Source organism: Antedon bifida, chromosome 4 (assembly GCF_963402885.1).
Source record: "Antedon bifida chromosome 4, ecAntBifi1.1, whole genome shotgun sequence".
NCBI lineage: Eukaryota > Metazoa > Echinodermata > Crinoidea > Comatulida > Antedonidae > Antedon > Antedon bifida.
The window spans coordinates 16659862-16676137 of NC_136229.1; the positions used below are offsets into that span (position 1 = coordinate 16659862).

General features: G+C 31.9%; 1 protein-coding gene across 3 annotated transcripts in view; it reads left to right on the forward strand.

Moving 5' to 3' along the window:
* Positions 1-241: 241 nt before the first annotated feature.
* The window catches only part of LOC144840572 (uncharacterized), a 43641-nt gene continuing 27606 nt past the window's right edge, over positions 242-16276 (forward strand). For all 3 annotated transcript variants that reach the window (XM_078696431.1, XM_078696432.1, XM_078696434.1), the window contains exons 1-2: positions 242-421; positions 8755-8816. In XM_078696431.1, the coding sequence (XP_078552557.1) occupies positions 358-421; positions 8755-8816 (126 nt within the window). In that variant the 5' untranslated portion in view covers positions 242-357. The remainder of the gene's footprint in view (positions 422-8754; positions 8817-16276) is intronic.

Sequence of the window (16276 nt, forward strand, 5' to 3'; positions counted from 1 at the left end):
TTGCGGTACATCACGTATATTAGTTCTGAAAAGAAATGTTGAGTTTCTCGACGTTTCAATCAATATGCTTTGATCATGCTTTGATCGTCCTCAACATTTGATTTCCCCATGCAAACCTTCAAACAATATACAAACATTGGTATGATGTTTCTAATTTTGTGTTTGTCGCCCTCAGCTCATACAACTATTACAAACGCAAAAATTAAAATCAGACGACGACACGGCGAAAAAGGATCTACTGACCATTTCGAGCGGGCAGAAAACGGCTTGATCTCCCTGTACGATTCAAAGCAAATTTTGTCTGCGGCTTTCAGCGTGGCTAACATAGCTGATGATAACTGTTGTTTGGAGATTTCTATGGCTGATTTTGAGAAAGACAGAAATAATGAGATCTTATTTGGGAACATAACTTTTTCTCAACGTGAGTTTTGAGCATTTATTTGTAGGATTGAACAGGAAAACTTCAAGGCTAGGCTAGGCCTAGCCGCCTAGCTAGGCTAGAGCGTCGTGTACCTTGCTTAGCACTTGCTATGCTGAGTGTAACCTTGACTTATATTAAGATTCCTACCACCTGAATTAAAATTGTAAAATATTGTGTTGATAAGTATAAGAGGCCTAAATCATTTAACTTGATTAGCCTAGCTAGGATACAACTGAGTCTGTTGTGTGTAAATTAAAGACAAAAGTGTTTTGTGTTGATTTTGTATTTGCGTTGTTACTACAACTAGGCTAGCATATTTGATATGGGTGCTTTGATATGCCTACTTCTACTACTACTACCACTCTAGTACTACTAGCTAGGCTAGGCTAATACAGGTATGCTGCCTGGGCCTAGCTAGAGGGAATTAGTAGGCCTAAATAGACAAATGGAGATGAAAATCCCTTCTTCCGGCTTCCTCGATTGTACAACAAGCTTCAAATACAACGTGGTGGCTTTTCGTTTTCATGGCGTACCAAGCAAAACTGTCAGAAATGTGTGCGCAGAATGGTTGTTTGAAGTGATGCATAAAAAACCTATACAGAAATATCAAATCTGCCATTGATTCGCGTACATTACCATCATCGCGTTGAAAAATAAATTGTCTACGTCAGATAATCAAGACCACGATTGAGCAAATATGTTTGGGCCCACTGAATAAAACGAACTGTATCATTATCCATAAATGACAAATTTAACAGGCCTAACCATTAAATGATTAACGTACCTTTAGCATACCTTTAAACAATATTTTCCACTTTTCCAAAAATCGTGTGGCCAATTTGAAGATGATTAGGCGTAAAGAATTATGATCGGGCAGATAGCATTCCAATCAACATAAATGCAGGATGATGATCTTACAAACTGGACCTGAATGCCTGTTCTACTCTGCATTGCTCTATACTGATAATAAAACAGTACATTCATATGTGAATGTACTTTTAAAACATTGTAACTTCAATTATTGGATTTTCAAACATATTGTTTTAAAATATTAATAACTTCCTTAGTATCATTAAACACCTCATAAATTATATCAGTCAGTCTATTTCATGCTTAGCTTACCTGGATAAATCAACAATAGCCTGTGTACTTCCGGGGTAGAGCTATGATACGAAAAGATAAAATGTAGTTACTGCAGTAACCACAGTTTCTGTAGTTTGTTTCAATGTAGAAGTTTGTACAGCTTGCTAAATATTGCATCAGATTAAGGAGGAAACAAAAAATGTAGTTACTGTACTTCATTAGAATAATTTTGACGCAGGCCTAAAGCTCTGTCTACATTATCAAACTAGTTTGACAAAAAAGTGGGATGTGCCCAAATATGGTAGTGATATACCCAAATATGGTAGTGATATGACATCATCATGTCAATATTTGGGCAAAGTTTGATAGTGTAGACAGAGCTTTAGTTTTTACTTGTTAGCTAGCACTGTATCAAGTCCCTTTATTTTAATGTATAACATATCAGTTATGATAATGATTAAAGAAAATAATGTGAGATTGAACATTGCAAGCTTTGTATTAAAGTAAGTAGTGTAAGGCTATAAAATGAGGTGAGTGTTACTTAGCCAATCACAATGCATTTCATACCAAATGCATGACATTTTAAAGCAATAAGAAATGCCTTTAAACATACATTATTGTTTAGTTAGCATTTCTTCTATCTAGACATGATAATGATATTCCAGGCTATTGATGACAATAAGGTTGTGTTCAGACTGTGGCATTTATATAGTGATATTGGCAGTCACAGTACACTTGTCATTGTAAGTAAGGTCTGCTACACAGTAGAAAAGTCCTGTACTATTCAATGCCCTACTGTATAATCACTAATCTAAAGTATTAGTTTAATGACATAGTAACATTAAATGCAGGGATTACTGTAGTACTACAAAGGACTGCCAACTGGTGGTAGGTTAGTTATTTATGACATTACAGCATTACCTTAACCATCCATCTTCTCAGAATACAGTACTGTAGCTAGTCTACTAAACTATTTATACTATAGGGCCTACAAAAATATTAAGTAGTGTGTTATTTAGTTTGTGTGTGTTTATTATTGTTGCATTAACATTACTACAAAATGCTGTTCAAATTGGAGCCATAGAGTTCTGCGTTTCGTAGCTAGAAAATGTTCAACGTGCCTGGTTTGGTTTGGAATAGGCTTATTAAAGTAGTAACTTTAAAACTTAATAATTTTCAATAAAAACAAACTAAAATTTCAAAAGATCACTAAATATTTGTTTTTAATAATATATTTATTCTTCAACTACAGTTTAAGTTAAAAAAATCAATCTAAGATACTTATTAATTTGATAGAAATACAGATCTACCTGTACAGTATAGTTTATCAACATAGTAGCATTTTTAGTTGCGCTAGCAACCACACAACGCCATCCATTGTTGTGACGTCGCACCAGAGAACTCAAAACTTAAAATTGTAAAATGTGGTGTTGATATTAAGTATAAGAGATCACTGAGATCATAGGCTAGGCCTAAATCATTTAACTTGATTAGCCTAGGATACGCCATCCATTGTTGTGACGTCACACTGCAGAACTCAGAAAAATCAAGATAAAGTGTCGAACAATCCTACCCATTGTGTTTTTTTAATTATTTTGTTTGTTTTTTTTATGTTCATTCTGTACACCTTTGGCTGAATAAAGAATGGAAATTGTTACAGTACTATAAATTGTGTTTTTTTTTTATGTTACAGTAATTCTGTACATTGAAATATATTGCTGTTAGTTATCAAACACTACCACTGTGGAGGCCTAAATATATCCAGGCACCGACCTGAACAGTAGGTTGTATTATTACTTGATATCGATTGGTTTATTTGTTCGAAGGTTGTTAGCAATTAAGTGACGAACTTAGAATCCTTCATTAGCTACTCACTGAATAACGTTCTAAAGAATATTGATTTTAAAAAGCAATACAATGGTTAAAATTGACTCTTCATGTTTCAAGATTACACTGAGCAAAGCGGGAGAAAAAACTGTATACAGTAGAACCCCTATAAAGGGGACACCTTTAAGCCCCAAGAAAGTGTCCCCTTAATGGAGGTGTTCCCTGAGCATAGGTTGGTTTCACAAGAAAATGTCCTCTGAATAGGAGTAGTTCAACTTTACCTACAGTACAGTACATCTCTGCTGAAATGTGTTACTGCTGTGGTCCTGGTCTCTAATTTTTGATGACAACTATCCGAAACCCCAAAGTCTATTATTTATTTTTTTACAGTAATACTAACTGTATTACTCATTTTTTGTTTTTAAATTGAAATCAGTACGAAACTAGAAATTTACTTAAATTTATACTTTACCAAATCTTCCAAAAAATCTTCAAAAATGAACCACTCAACTATTATAGCAAGCAAACAAATATTTTGGTAAATTAATTCAACAAAAAGTTGGATTTCAAGTATATTGGTGGATGAAACCATAAATACCTTTTCTAAAAAAAAAAATTCAAAAATTTGCAACCAGCAAACATTAGCTACTTTTGAAATTTACAACCAGCAAACATTAGCTAGTTATGAAATTTTTAACTAGCATTACAAATATTAAAAAGCGAATATTTACACTACTACTACTACTACAGTACTAGCAAATTGCTACTTTTCTAAATTACAACCAGCCAAACATTAGATAGTTTTGAAATTTTCAACTATCAATTATAAAAAAAAAGCGACTACTAAACTTACTAGGAAATTGCAAGTTTTCTAGGGTGAATTTTGAACCCTGATTTATGGGTATGTTTTCAGGTTTATTTTTAGGAAAGGTGACAGTACTATAGTATACCTTGTACAAATAATGCATCTTTGTTATTCAATACTGTATATTGATACCAAGTAACACAATAGAATCTTTCAAATTACTAGATACAGTATACATCTGAATGATTTCTTTGTCAAAAGTATTAAAATACCAGGAATAGGAATGTCTACAATAAAATGAAAAAAAAAAAGAATTGCATTTTGAAATACTTTTTAATGTATTTTTTTATAAAGTTTAGTATAGTTTACACTACTGTATCTGCAGTCTACAGTTAGTCATTTGTCAAAACTGGAATGTTTTGTTACCCTATGACTTATTTATTTTATATATTTGATGATGGCCTTGTGCTACAAAAAAACTACAAATGATGAAATGTCATTCCTCACAATTTGCAATGATATTGATGATCAGCATTTTAATTAAATGAATTGACTTTTGGACACACCTATTCTCAGGGGATCTAAGATGACGTCATTAGATCGTGAGCGAAAAGCCTTCATTAAAACAAAAATATATATTTTTTTCAATGTAATAACTGTTTTCTGCTGCAGTCAGTGCCTGAAATAACTACCACAGTTGATCAAGTACCACACCTCACAAAGTGTTATATGCCATGATTATTTAATAGTACAGTATGTTTATTTACCATAATACCGCAATATTTGTTAATGTATCATTATGAAGAGGAAATAGCTGCAAATGAAATTAGCTTATCATCAGCTTATCTCATGAAAACATATTATCAACCATTTTTTGAAGAAATCAAACAAAACAATATTTTGATAACAAAAATACAATATATCTTTGATATGATTTTAAGGAGAGAATCTGTTGGTCCTACAGCGGCCCTTTGTCCGCACACTGAGCTGGTCTTTTTAAGTCCCTAGCGGAAGACGCAATCAAATTATGTGTCTTTTCCTGTCTGTCGGTGCTTCCTTTTCCTGTAAAGCTCCCCGAGTCATTTAAGCCTCTACAAGTCCGTGCTCTGATGATGTCAGGTCATATAGTCAGTTAAGTAAGTTGTGTAATCTGATGTAAATATATTTATGTTTACTTTTCTGGATTGACCTACAGGTCATAAAACCTGGTAATAAAAACGTTGTTTAGGTTACTTATTACTTTTGACTGATAGCTTTTAATGAAAAACGTTTATTTATATTATGATTATTCTGCTGTTGTTGGGTGAGGTACATAAAGGTGTTATGTTTAATAGTAACTGCAATAAAGAGAGGCTATATCATGCCAGCAAATGTGTTCCCACCTTCTTCTCAGTTTGCGTAAAGCTCTGTTTACACTATCAAACTAGTTTAACAAAGAAAGTGTTATGTACCCAAATATGGTAGTTGTATCGTGTCCATTTTTGGGCACATCACATTTTTTTGTCACATAAAGTTTGATAGTGTATAGTGACAGAGCTTAAGGAATAGTGTACATTTTAAAAATCTCTTAATGGTATTAATTGTGTTTTGTAAATTATTGTTTACCGTAGTTATTAACTTGTGTTAGCTAATTATTGAATTCTAGAGAGCGTACTGTATATTAGTAAAGGGTTATGCTGTGTGTGAGTATAGAACCAGTGAGCAAGACTAACCATCCAACCCCATGTCACTTACTGACATACCATCTTGTTTTTGTAAGTAACCCCTCATGAAACGTCACAAAATAAACATGAATATGCATTGGTCATATCCATACAGTAAGGTGTGATGCATATCCATACAGTAAGGTGTGATGTAATGATTGACCTAACTACAATTCGCTCATGGAAATGCTTTCCGTTGGGCCGTGTGTGTGGTCGAGTGGATTAGACTATGGACTTTGCATGTTGATGTATGAGGTTCGAATCCCATGACCAACTTATTTTTACTTTATAGTGAGAGAAGAGATTTAGTTTAGAGGGTTAGATTTAGTTATATTTTGGAAGTAGTTTGGCTATCTTTCACATAAGGAGTACCCAACTCATGTACGAAAAAAAAAAATTGCAGCCAGGCCTGTATCCTTAGGCCTTTTTGTAATTAAGGGGTGTACTGTAGTTGTTATGTTCTGGTATTATCAGTAAGTTTGTCTCAATAGACACAAGCTGGGATGAGGTTGTACATGATACAGTAGTATACTGTACAAAACAAAGGTTTAAAGATTTGATCTGTTCAATACCTACAGTATCTACTGTATAGTACTGTATGTAGTGTATCATACAATGCCAGTGGCTACAGTAATCTGTACCACAGTATTACTAAACCCTGACTTTTAGCTGCAGTTAATAATAATAGGAAATAGTAACCTATTAATTAAACTCATCAAGGCCTCAAGCTATCCTGACATTTGACCTTTGTACTTGCTCTTAAAAACAGTTATTAATTAAAACAGACAAAAGCATTAATTTATTCTATCTACTGATACACAATTTAAATTTAATAAATTACTGTATATGACGGTACTAAATAAATAAATAAATAATTCCACCCACAAATTTTCTCTGAATTTTGGACCCACGCCCCTTGAGACTACATTAATAACTTTTACAGATCTAAAAAAGACTGTGTTTATTAATTAAACAAAATGCACTTTACTATCACAGTAGATAATGCTGAAGTTCTTCCTCATTGTCTACCAACACATTTGCATTGTGTGGCAAGTACTAAACCAGGTGCAATATTTAATTTGATTTACAGTATCATCTTTGTAGTTTCCATATTACCAACATAATTCATAAAACTATGGAAAGAATGAAATAATGCATCTTTAAAGATCGATGAAAATGGTTTTTACTTTTTTTACTTTATGACCAATTATGTTATCATAACATTCTAGGTTGGCATAATAAATACATCTTGAACATGAATCAAAATTTATTTTTAAAGATAATATTGACTTTGCAATTATTATTAATTTAAAATTAATCTTTTATTATTATTTTTAAAAATATCATTTCATTAGGCAATAATAATACTATGTTTTTCTGCCCTCTCCTGGTGTAGATTTTGGCTTATTGTCAAAATGATAGCATTACATTGGCAACAATTGGTCTAGACTCTAAATTCAGCAAACCCATTTTCGGTGAACCTGTGCTGAATATAATCCAGGCACATTTTGGCTAATTTCTCCATGGCTAAGTTTAAAACTAGCCTAGTATGATGTAAACCACTACATGCTAGCCAATATTATACAGATATTGCCTGCTTAGAGGATAAATATAAGATTTGACATCCCAGAGGAAATGATATTTTGTTGATGGAATATATTTCCCGAAGCGCTAAGGGAAATATATTCCCTCGGAAAAAATATCATTCCCAAGGGGTTGTCAAATCTTATATTTTACCGACATAAAAGGCGATATCTCTGTTATATTACATTGCCAACAACAAGTTGAATATCTACTGCTGGGTCTGGTGTAGCTAGGCCTCCTTTGTATTGTAATAAGCCTGTCTCCTAGTTGCATTCACCTTACCTTGCGAAGAATAATATGCAGATAATTACTAATTAATGATTCCTTGGCAATAAAATATTCACCTAGGCCTAGGTCGTTTAAATTAACAGAAGAATTTCCATCAATAAGCCTACATTAACAATAATAATATTATCAGGTAGCCTAGGCCGAATAATTTGTGTTCTTGGCGAGGAGCCGAATCACCGGATGTTCACAGCACGTCGCGCGTAACAGGTTACTACCGTGAGTATTAACCAATCACAAACGGTCTTTCATCACATCTAGGGAGGACTAATAACAAATGAGGGCGCTATGTATGCATAGTTCAGTTGATTAATTTCTTCAAGCAAGTTGCGTGACGCATCGGATGAAGCGTTGTCATGAGTTCAAGTCCGAGTAGATGACTTTTGTATATTTATCGCCAAACACGAGTGTTGCCACACGAAAATTACACAGTCAATATCATCATACTCGAGAATTTGCTGGATTTTATGTTTAATGACAGGGACACGATAATTACGCGAAAATTACTCGGTCAATATCATTGTACTCGAGGATATATACGATTTGCGATCCTCGCAGCGGTAGTCATGTGATGCATTTTCAACCAATCACGTTTACGTATTTACATAGGCTATGTAATATATCCTTCTATTAGCCCATGGGCTAGAGAAAATATGCACTATTCCCATTACCAGTACAATTTCTACATCTGGACTAGTAATCTCATACTTGAGCAACCCAGTGTTAGCAAAAAACAATGACAGGCTAGCCAATACAGTATATCCTTCTATACAAAATATAGAAAATATGTACCAAATCCTACTACTACATTGCAGTACCAGTAGAATTTCTACATCTGGACTAGTAAAACTCGTAGTTACCCAACCAAGTCTTGGTACAAACAATATAAAGTAAAGCAACATGCAGTAAAGTACTAACCTAAAATTCAATAGTATTATATTGCATACAGTATAAAATATTTTGTGTCTCTGTTTGTTGGAAATACTGTTTTCTATTTTGATAATAGTGGATAATTTAATCTGATTTTTGTCTTTTTCGTTTTACAGAAGACTTGCTGTGGGCATATAAACATTTAGCTTTGAACCACCATCCAGACAGGACCACTGAGGTAAGATCTTCACATAGTTAATTTTAAGCCCTTCTTTCTCTTAAGAATTTAATTCTACACATTTTATTTTTATTTCAACAATATTTTATGAGGGTGGTCCATCCAGCATCAGCTGATCATTAGGGACCCTCAAACAAACAGTAAATACAAAATAAACTATAAAAACACAAAATTAACAAAGATATAAAAAATAAATACACATGCTTTTGATGTAACCAGAGACAAACTAAGCACTGCTTATCTTGGATAAAGGTTATACCTTCCTTTACCCAGTAAGAACCACACCCCTTCCCCTCCCACAACTTAACTTATTGATGCTAAGTTTGACATCCAAAAAAGTCCAATAAGGTAAGATAAAGATGGATTTGAAGTGTTCAATCAAGTGTCCCTCCTCCCCCTGAAATAATATTATATTGCTGCCCATTAATGTCAATAAAAATAGCTTTTATTTCCTTCTTGATAGTGTAGTTTACAGCCGACTTTCTCTTTCTGTTTGTTGATCATTGTTTAATACAGTGCTATTTATTCACCCAGTCTAAAATTTATTTGAGGCCTTTTCACCCAGCATAATTTATTTTCTCCCACTCTACAAACCTCATAAGAAACTTGTGTAGTTCTATTTCTAAAACTGTTGTCAAGTAGTAAAACATTGCCTTCTATGTTATAACTAATAGAATAAAATAAAAGCAAATCGATAACTTACAAACCAAAGTCATCTTTATTTGCAGGAAAAAATGCCAGTTTTCTATTTGTAATGCTTCTCAAAGAATGTGGGTGAAAATGAGTGATTTTACAGACTTTAATTGCAATTTGTCTTAGAGTTTTAGTCTTAGAAGAATCACTTCCCATTACAATATATTGTAGAGTGGGAAGGCGCTTCTACAGGGTACACTGGTTATTATATTGTGATAGTTTTAATTCAGCAATCAGACGTTGTCAATTGGCAGCATAACAAATACTTATTATAGGAGCTTGTGATATTTACCCCCAATTGATTATAGGTATGTTTTTATGTCACCAATACTCTATAATAAAATCAATTCCACTTGTTATTCTCTCATTTGCCATCTAAAAATTGGCCACTATGGGGGGGGGGGGGGAAATATATGAATAGCAAGCCCTCTCCCCCACTCAGACGATGGGATGATATGAACCAGAACACTGGAATAATCCCTACTATCATCTTCGCTGTGTTGCGTGGTGGAATACAGTTACTGGACTAAGTAAGATTCTCATGTTGGTATTGTACATTAAAAACTGATACTAATAGTAAAGCCCCTCTAAAAAAAACCCAAGCAAAAGAACCAATCTTGTGTATGTAGAATTAACCATTATTGTACTGTGGGAACAAAATTTCTTTTGATGTTTTATAGCAACCCATCCCTTAGCGTTTGTTCATTTGTCAATTATGCGACATATTTATGCTTGTTGTGTCTGTGGTTTATCTATTGTGTGTGCTTATTGAACGAAAGCCACATAAGCATATTCTAAATAAACATCATACTACTATTTATTGTACCTGGGAAATTCCAAACTCTTTTTTTATTGGCTGGATAGGATTTTCTGTACATTTACAGTATAAATCATAATTTAATAAATCGTAATTTATATCCTGTATTGCACAACTGAGAATAGTTCCAATTTGATCAAGTGATTTACATGTTTTGTATAGAAATTAAAACCAGAAAATTAGCTTATTTGTTTCAAGTTGATCATACCCACATCACCGAGAAAAATTAGTGTTTCCTTGTAAGTTGTATTCAAGTAATGAGTATATATATAAGATATATTGTCCCCTAAAGTAATTTTTTTTTTCCAATTTTTGATTTTAATGTCACATAATAGTTATTCACTTTGACCAAAATCTAAAAAAAAAAATGATTTACATGAAAAAAATGTAATTTAAACAAAAAATATTTGCTTAAAATTAATCGTTTCTTTTTATAAGTGAAATAATTATTTTGTTGTTTTGTTTTTACAGAAGTAAATAAAAAAAATTAAAACTGCAATCTGGCCTACCGTATTTAAAGTCTGATTTTATTAATCTTCATTTTTCATGTTTTTGTGAGACACTACATCTTTAAAGAAAAAAATTAGCAGACATTTTGATTACATTGACTAACATTTTAATGGCAGTACTGTTTTTTTTTATCAACTATAATACACCATAAAGATTTTAAAGCACTCTAAAAATACATTTTAACAATGATATCTTAATATGAAATTAGATTAGCAACAATAAAAACAATTATGTTATTGCATACTGTATTGTGCAGTGCATTAGTAATGGTAATGATTTGCTTATTGAATACCTAGTCATGCGTGACAACACTCAAGTTCAGCGATTGATCAGTTACTAGTCAGTACTGTAGTACAGTATCTGTATTGGACTAAATTATTCAAATGGAGACTAACTGCTGTTGTCAATATCAGTACACCAACCAAGGACAACCCTGTCATAAGTAAAACACACAACAGTGTTTTTATAGTCCTAATGATATTATTTTTATGGAAGTATTTCCAATTTCTAGAGACCATTGTGTTAACATTTTGACACTAGATTATACACATTGCATCCTCCTTGTATGTTTAACCTAGAGAATAGCAATACTAAATTACTTGAATCATTTTTTTAATTGATTGACATTTAATACTAGAAATAACTAATAAATTGTATCTTTTGGATCCATTTCACTTACAAAATGGATAATGAATAAAGTGAATAAGTTAACAGTAAGTCTATTTCATGCCTGCTTACCTGGATAAACTGACAATATAGCCCTCTTTCTCCGAAGAGAGGATACAAATGAGAGAAGGTTATATTGTTGGTTTATCCAGGTAAGCAGCAATAGACTACCAACACCACTGTTGGTTTGTGTAATTTAAGCATACAATGTACAGTAACCTTCATATAAATGTGATAATTATATAAAATGTGGAGTTGATTGGTTTAACTGGTTTGACTGGTTTAATTAAAAATGTTAATGTTAACTATTTGAAAAAACAAAACAAATCCAATCAACCTTTAAGGAAAATTAATTGCATTTTGAAAAACTGTTCTCACCCATTATACAATGAATTTATTAACAAATTGGTGAGAGTTAGACCACCACGTTTTAAATCATTTTTCCAAACACAATTCATTTCTTTTTTACAGTTAAATTCAGTATTTTAAATATTGCAATGTCGTTTTTCCAGTAGTTTAAATGTATTTTTTATATGTTCTACTGTATTTTATCCCGTCAATTTTTACATGGCAAATAGTTAAGTATAATTAACACTAATAACATAATTAATAATTATATCCCCATTTCATGTTTAGAAAAATGAAAAGCACCTTTAGGTTGTTGTTTAGTAATGCTTTTTTAGTTTACAATTTTGTAGAATCTTGATTTCAGATTCTGAAATGGTCCCTATTTGGAAGACATAAATTGTTTTTAATTTTAAAAAAACCCCGAGATTTTACTTCCTCATGTAAAAATATATAGATTTCTTTTTAAAGTTTTCAAGTGAGCCCTCTATTTACACTTGAAAGGTCAAAGGTGAAACTAATTTGCCTATGGGTTGAACATTTTACTGACAAGACTGACAAACACTTGTGTGTTGTAGAAAAAGCAAGCATTTTACTTTGCAAAAAAGCCAAGTATTTTGTACTAACAGTGTTTTGTGTAATCACAATAGCTGAAATAATTTTACATTCCAAAATAAGCAGACAAGATTTAGTTAGAAATCTAAAAGGTAAGTCATAAAATGAATGATTTTTGTTGTGTTAGTTAATATTGTGGTACTGCTGCTGCACTGACAGTCGGTGGCCGCCACCACAAGCTGATACGGTTATTTAGTTTAGGGGTGTGTATAGATAGTATAGCAACATACAGTACATCCATTTTGTGTTAATGTTATTAGTAGAATGACAAAAGTTAAGAAAGCTGTTGTCACGCCTATATTTGTATTCTATATGACTTTATATTAATACATGTTATTTGACCCTAATTTAATATGCATACTGTAGCTGAAACTAAATGACCTTGACACTCCAGCAGTAGAGTTATAAATTAATATGAAATATCGGTATTTTTTTTAATTTTTTTTTATTTCATTTTTATGAATGAATAGTTACGTGGGTTATTCTTAGCATCCTGTCTAGATTTTAAGTTTTTTACGTTGATAATTGCTTTTAGTTTTACCATTTATATCATCATGATTTCCTACAGGAATATCAGGCTTCCTGTTGTGTTTAATAATTTTGCCCAAGGTTCTGCAGCATACTGCAGTAATACTATAGCGTTGACATTTTTTGGTTGCTTCTTTAACTCTGTTGTCGTTGCCGACTGTTACTTTGTTTACTTAAGTGTTTTCAATTAGTAGAATGACAATTAAAAAAATATTCCAAATTATTAAGGGTTTCAATAAATTTTAATTCATTGGCTATATGTAGGCTAGACTTTAAGCTCTAGGCTCAAGTCATGGCCTAAACCACGTCAAGCAAAACAAAAATACGCAAAAGCTAAGGCCTAACGCCTAATAAACACGGAAATCTAATTTTTTCTCAAATTAAATGTTTTTTAAACATTTAAATTATTCATAATGCAAAAAAAATACATTATTTAATGTTTGGTTGATATTTTATTGTCAGATTTAAAACAAAAAATTGGACAATGGTCTGAAAATATTGTGTTTCCCATGTACAGTAAGCCCAGTTTTTCACAGTTAGTGTAGTCAATCAAAAGTGTTTATAAGGCTTGTGAAAATTAAAGAAATTAAAGCTGTCACCAATTAATTATTAGTCTCATTTGAGGCTTAGGGAGTGGAGTTGAAAGAGTTGTGAGTTACAACCCTGACACTAGGTCATCATTGAACCCTGGACCTTGGGATTGGAAGGAAAGCATGTTAACCACCAAGCTACAGCTCCACTATTAGAGTATTTAGAAGAGGGGTGTGTATAGATAGTACAGCAACATACAGTACCCATTTTGTGTTAATGTTAGTAGAAAATGACAACAATTCAAAGATAGATAGTTGTCAAGTTAGAAGCTTCGGTTTATCATTATACAGTAGTAACTATTATTTTTGAGAAAATATTTAATACATTAGTTGGAAATGAATGTTATGTCATGTCACACCAGGCATTCAACATTTCATTCTGTTTGGTCGATGTTGGCTATTTATAACGATGTTGCCTAGCAAACATTGTCAGTCAAGAGTTTTTTAAATAACACTAGATGCATTAATTACAACCTAGTCTTGGCTACCTATGCATTTTTAACGAAGAGAATGCTGTAATAGTAATAACATGAAACCAATCAATAATCGCATGGTCTTTATAGACTTTCTATCAACTTACAAAGGCAGATGACATGCATTTTAACCCGCCTAACAGTTAACACCATGGACTGTAAATAGTAATAAAATTAAAGATGTACAGTATTGTCCCTCTAAAAACCTGAAAAATAAAGATTAATAAAATCAGACTTTTAAATTGCATTTTTTTTTTCAGGAAAATCATTTTTTTCGATCTTTCTTCGATTTTTGGTCAATAACTATTATGTGACATTAAAATGGCAAATATTCAACACAAAATTATTTTTTTAGGGGGACAATATATCTTTAAATCAGTAACTTTGACTTTTGACTTTGGAAGACTTGTTAGACCAGATAAAAGGCATAAACCTAAGTTTAACCATTAACCAATATTACATAATAAAACATGAAAGAAATCTTTATTCTTATTCTTAAATACTTTACTGAGATATCCATTACTTTTAAACCCTAACCCTAACCTACCTTCGCATAATTGAAGGAAAAAACCAACAAAAACTGTAAAATATCCCTGAAGCTTAGAAATATTTTATTCATGTCGTTATTGTTGCCATAATTTTGCTAGATAACTAGACATGTTGTCTACTATTTGGGCAGGTGTTATTTATAATCAATAATAGTGATATAAAAATATGAATTGTAACCAGTATTAAGCATTTTAATCTAGATGATATGATATTTTGTTTTCAATTTCTGAGTGAGAATTGCAAAAAAATTGTAGAAACAATCATATGAATAAAGTATATCAGAATATGTTTACATACCTACAAACAATTATTAGAGCTGCTTGGGAGAAACGATCAGATCTAAAAAATCTTTTGTTATTTATTTTATCTCTCTTGCGTTGTTGCTTCGTATTTATAGTTGTAGTTTTTTAAAGTCTGATATATTTTTTTTCTTCTCTTTTAACTGTTATTTTTATACTGTACATATTTCTACAGTAATGTTTATATACTGTTGATCTTAAATTTTTTTACCGCACCATAGTTTTTGTCAGTACCACCGTTTTAAAGGTTAAGTGTCTGAAATGAATAAAAAAATATTTACATTTAATTAATGATCTTGCATTTTAATCATAAGCTTTTGCTTACAGTATTTAGTATTAAATTGAAGACAAAATGGTAGTACAGTTACTAGGCCTAGAGTTTTTCTCCCTGACACTCACAGTGGGATATTTAAATTACAGTGTACTATTTCACCAAAGTCAATACATTAAGAATATTCTCCTGTCTCCTTTATGTGACAAAAAAAATGTGATTGTCCATATATGGACATGATGATGTCATATATCACTACCATATTTGAGCATATCACTACCATACTTGGGCACATCACACAGTGAATATAGCCACAGAATTCTATTAAATGTGAATCAAAACTGTGAGTGCTAATTTTTCATTAGCCCACCAGGCACAATCACTCAGTTGGCTAGCCTAAAGTGGTTTGTATAGCAGCAGCATAGCAAGCCATGAAATGCTCTTTGATTGTACATGAGCTCAGACGTATCCAGCTTCACAATCAGTATGAAATTAGCTGCAGGAAGGAAACACAATCGACTAGCCTTAAATGTACGCTTTATATTCATTCAAAGTAGGCTTGAAATGCTAGGTCAGCTTCCTGCCTACAATCCCTCTGGTGATATAGCGTTCTCTACTCCAACAAAAGACATGTGTATAAGCTTCGACCTTTGACCTTTCGGTATTCGAATGTTGTAGTGAAGATCATTGTGACCAAATGTTGTACAGTAGAGTATCTTGTTTTCAAGCCTTAGTCAGAAAACGCCATTAAAATATTAACAAATATTCTCTAGATCTGAATAACAATTAATGGAAGTTTTTTAATTCATTAACTTAGGTGAAATACTTACTATTTAAGACTAATAAGAGGAATATCTCACTTAAGTGAATAAAATACATTTACTGTTTTTGTTCCTTCCATTCATTGCTTTATTTTTAAATAATTTAAAATTATAAAGAGACTGTCTTCACAAAAACTGAAGTTTTTTTTTTTAAATTAAAAGACAATATTGTAAGGTTAATCTTTTTATTGCGATGCTTTATTTTCATGTTTTAATTTAATGTATTTTTCATTAATTAATTGAATGGTGATACAGTCTTAATCTAGGATTTACACTATATCGT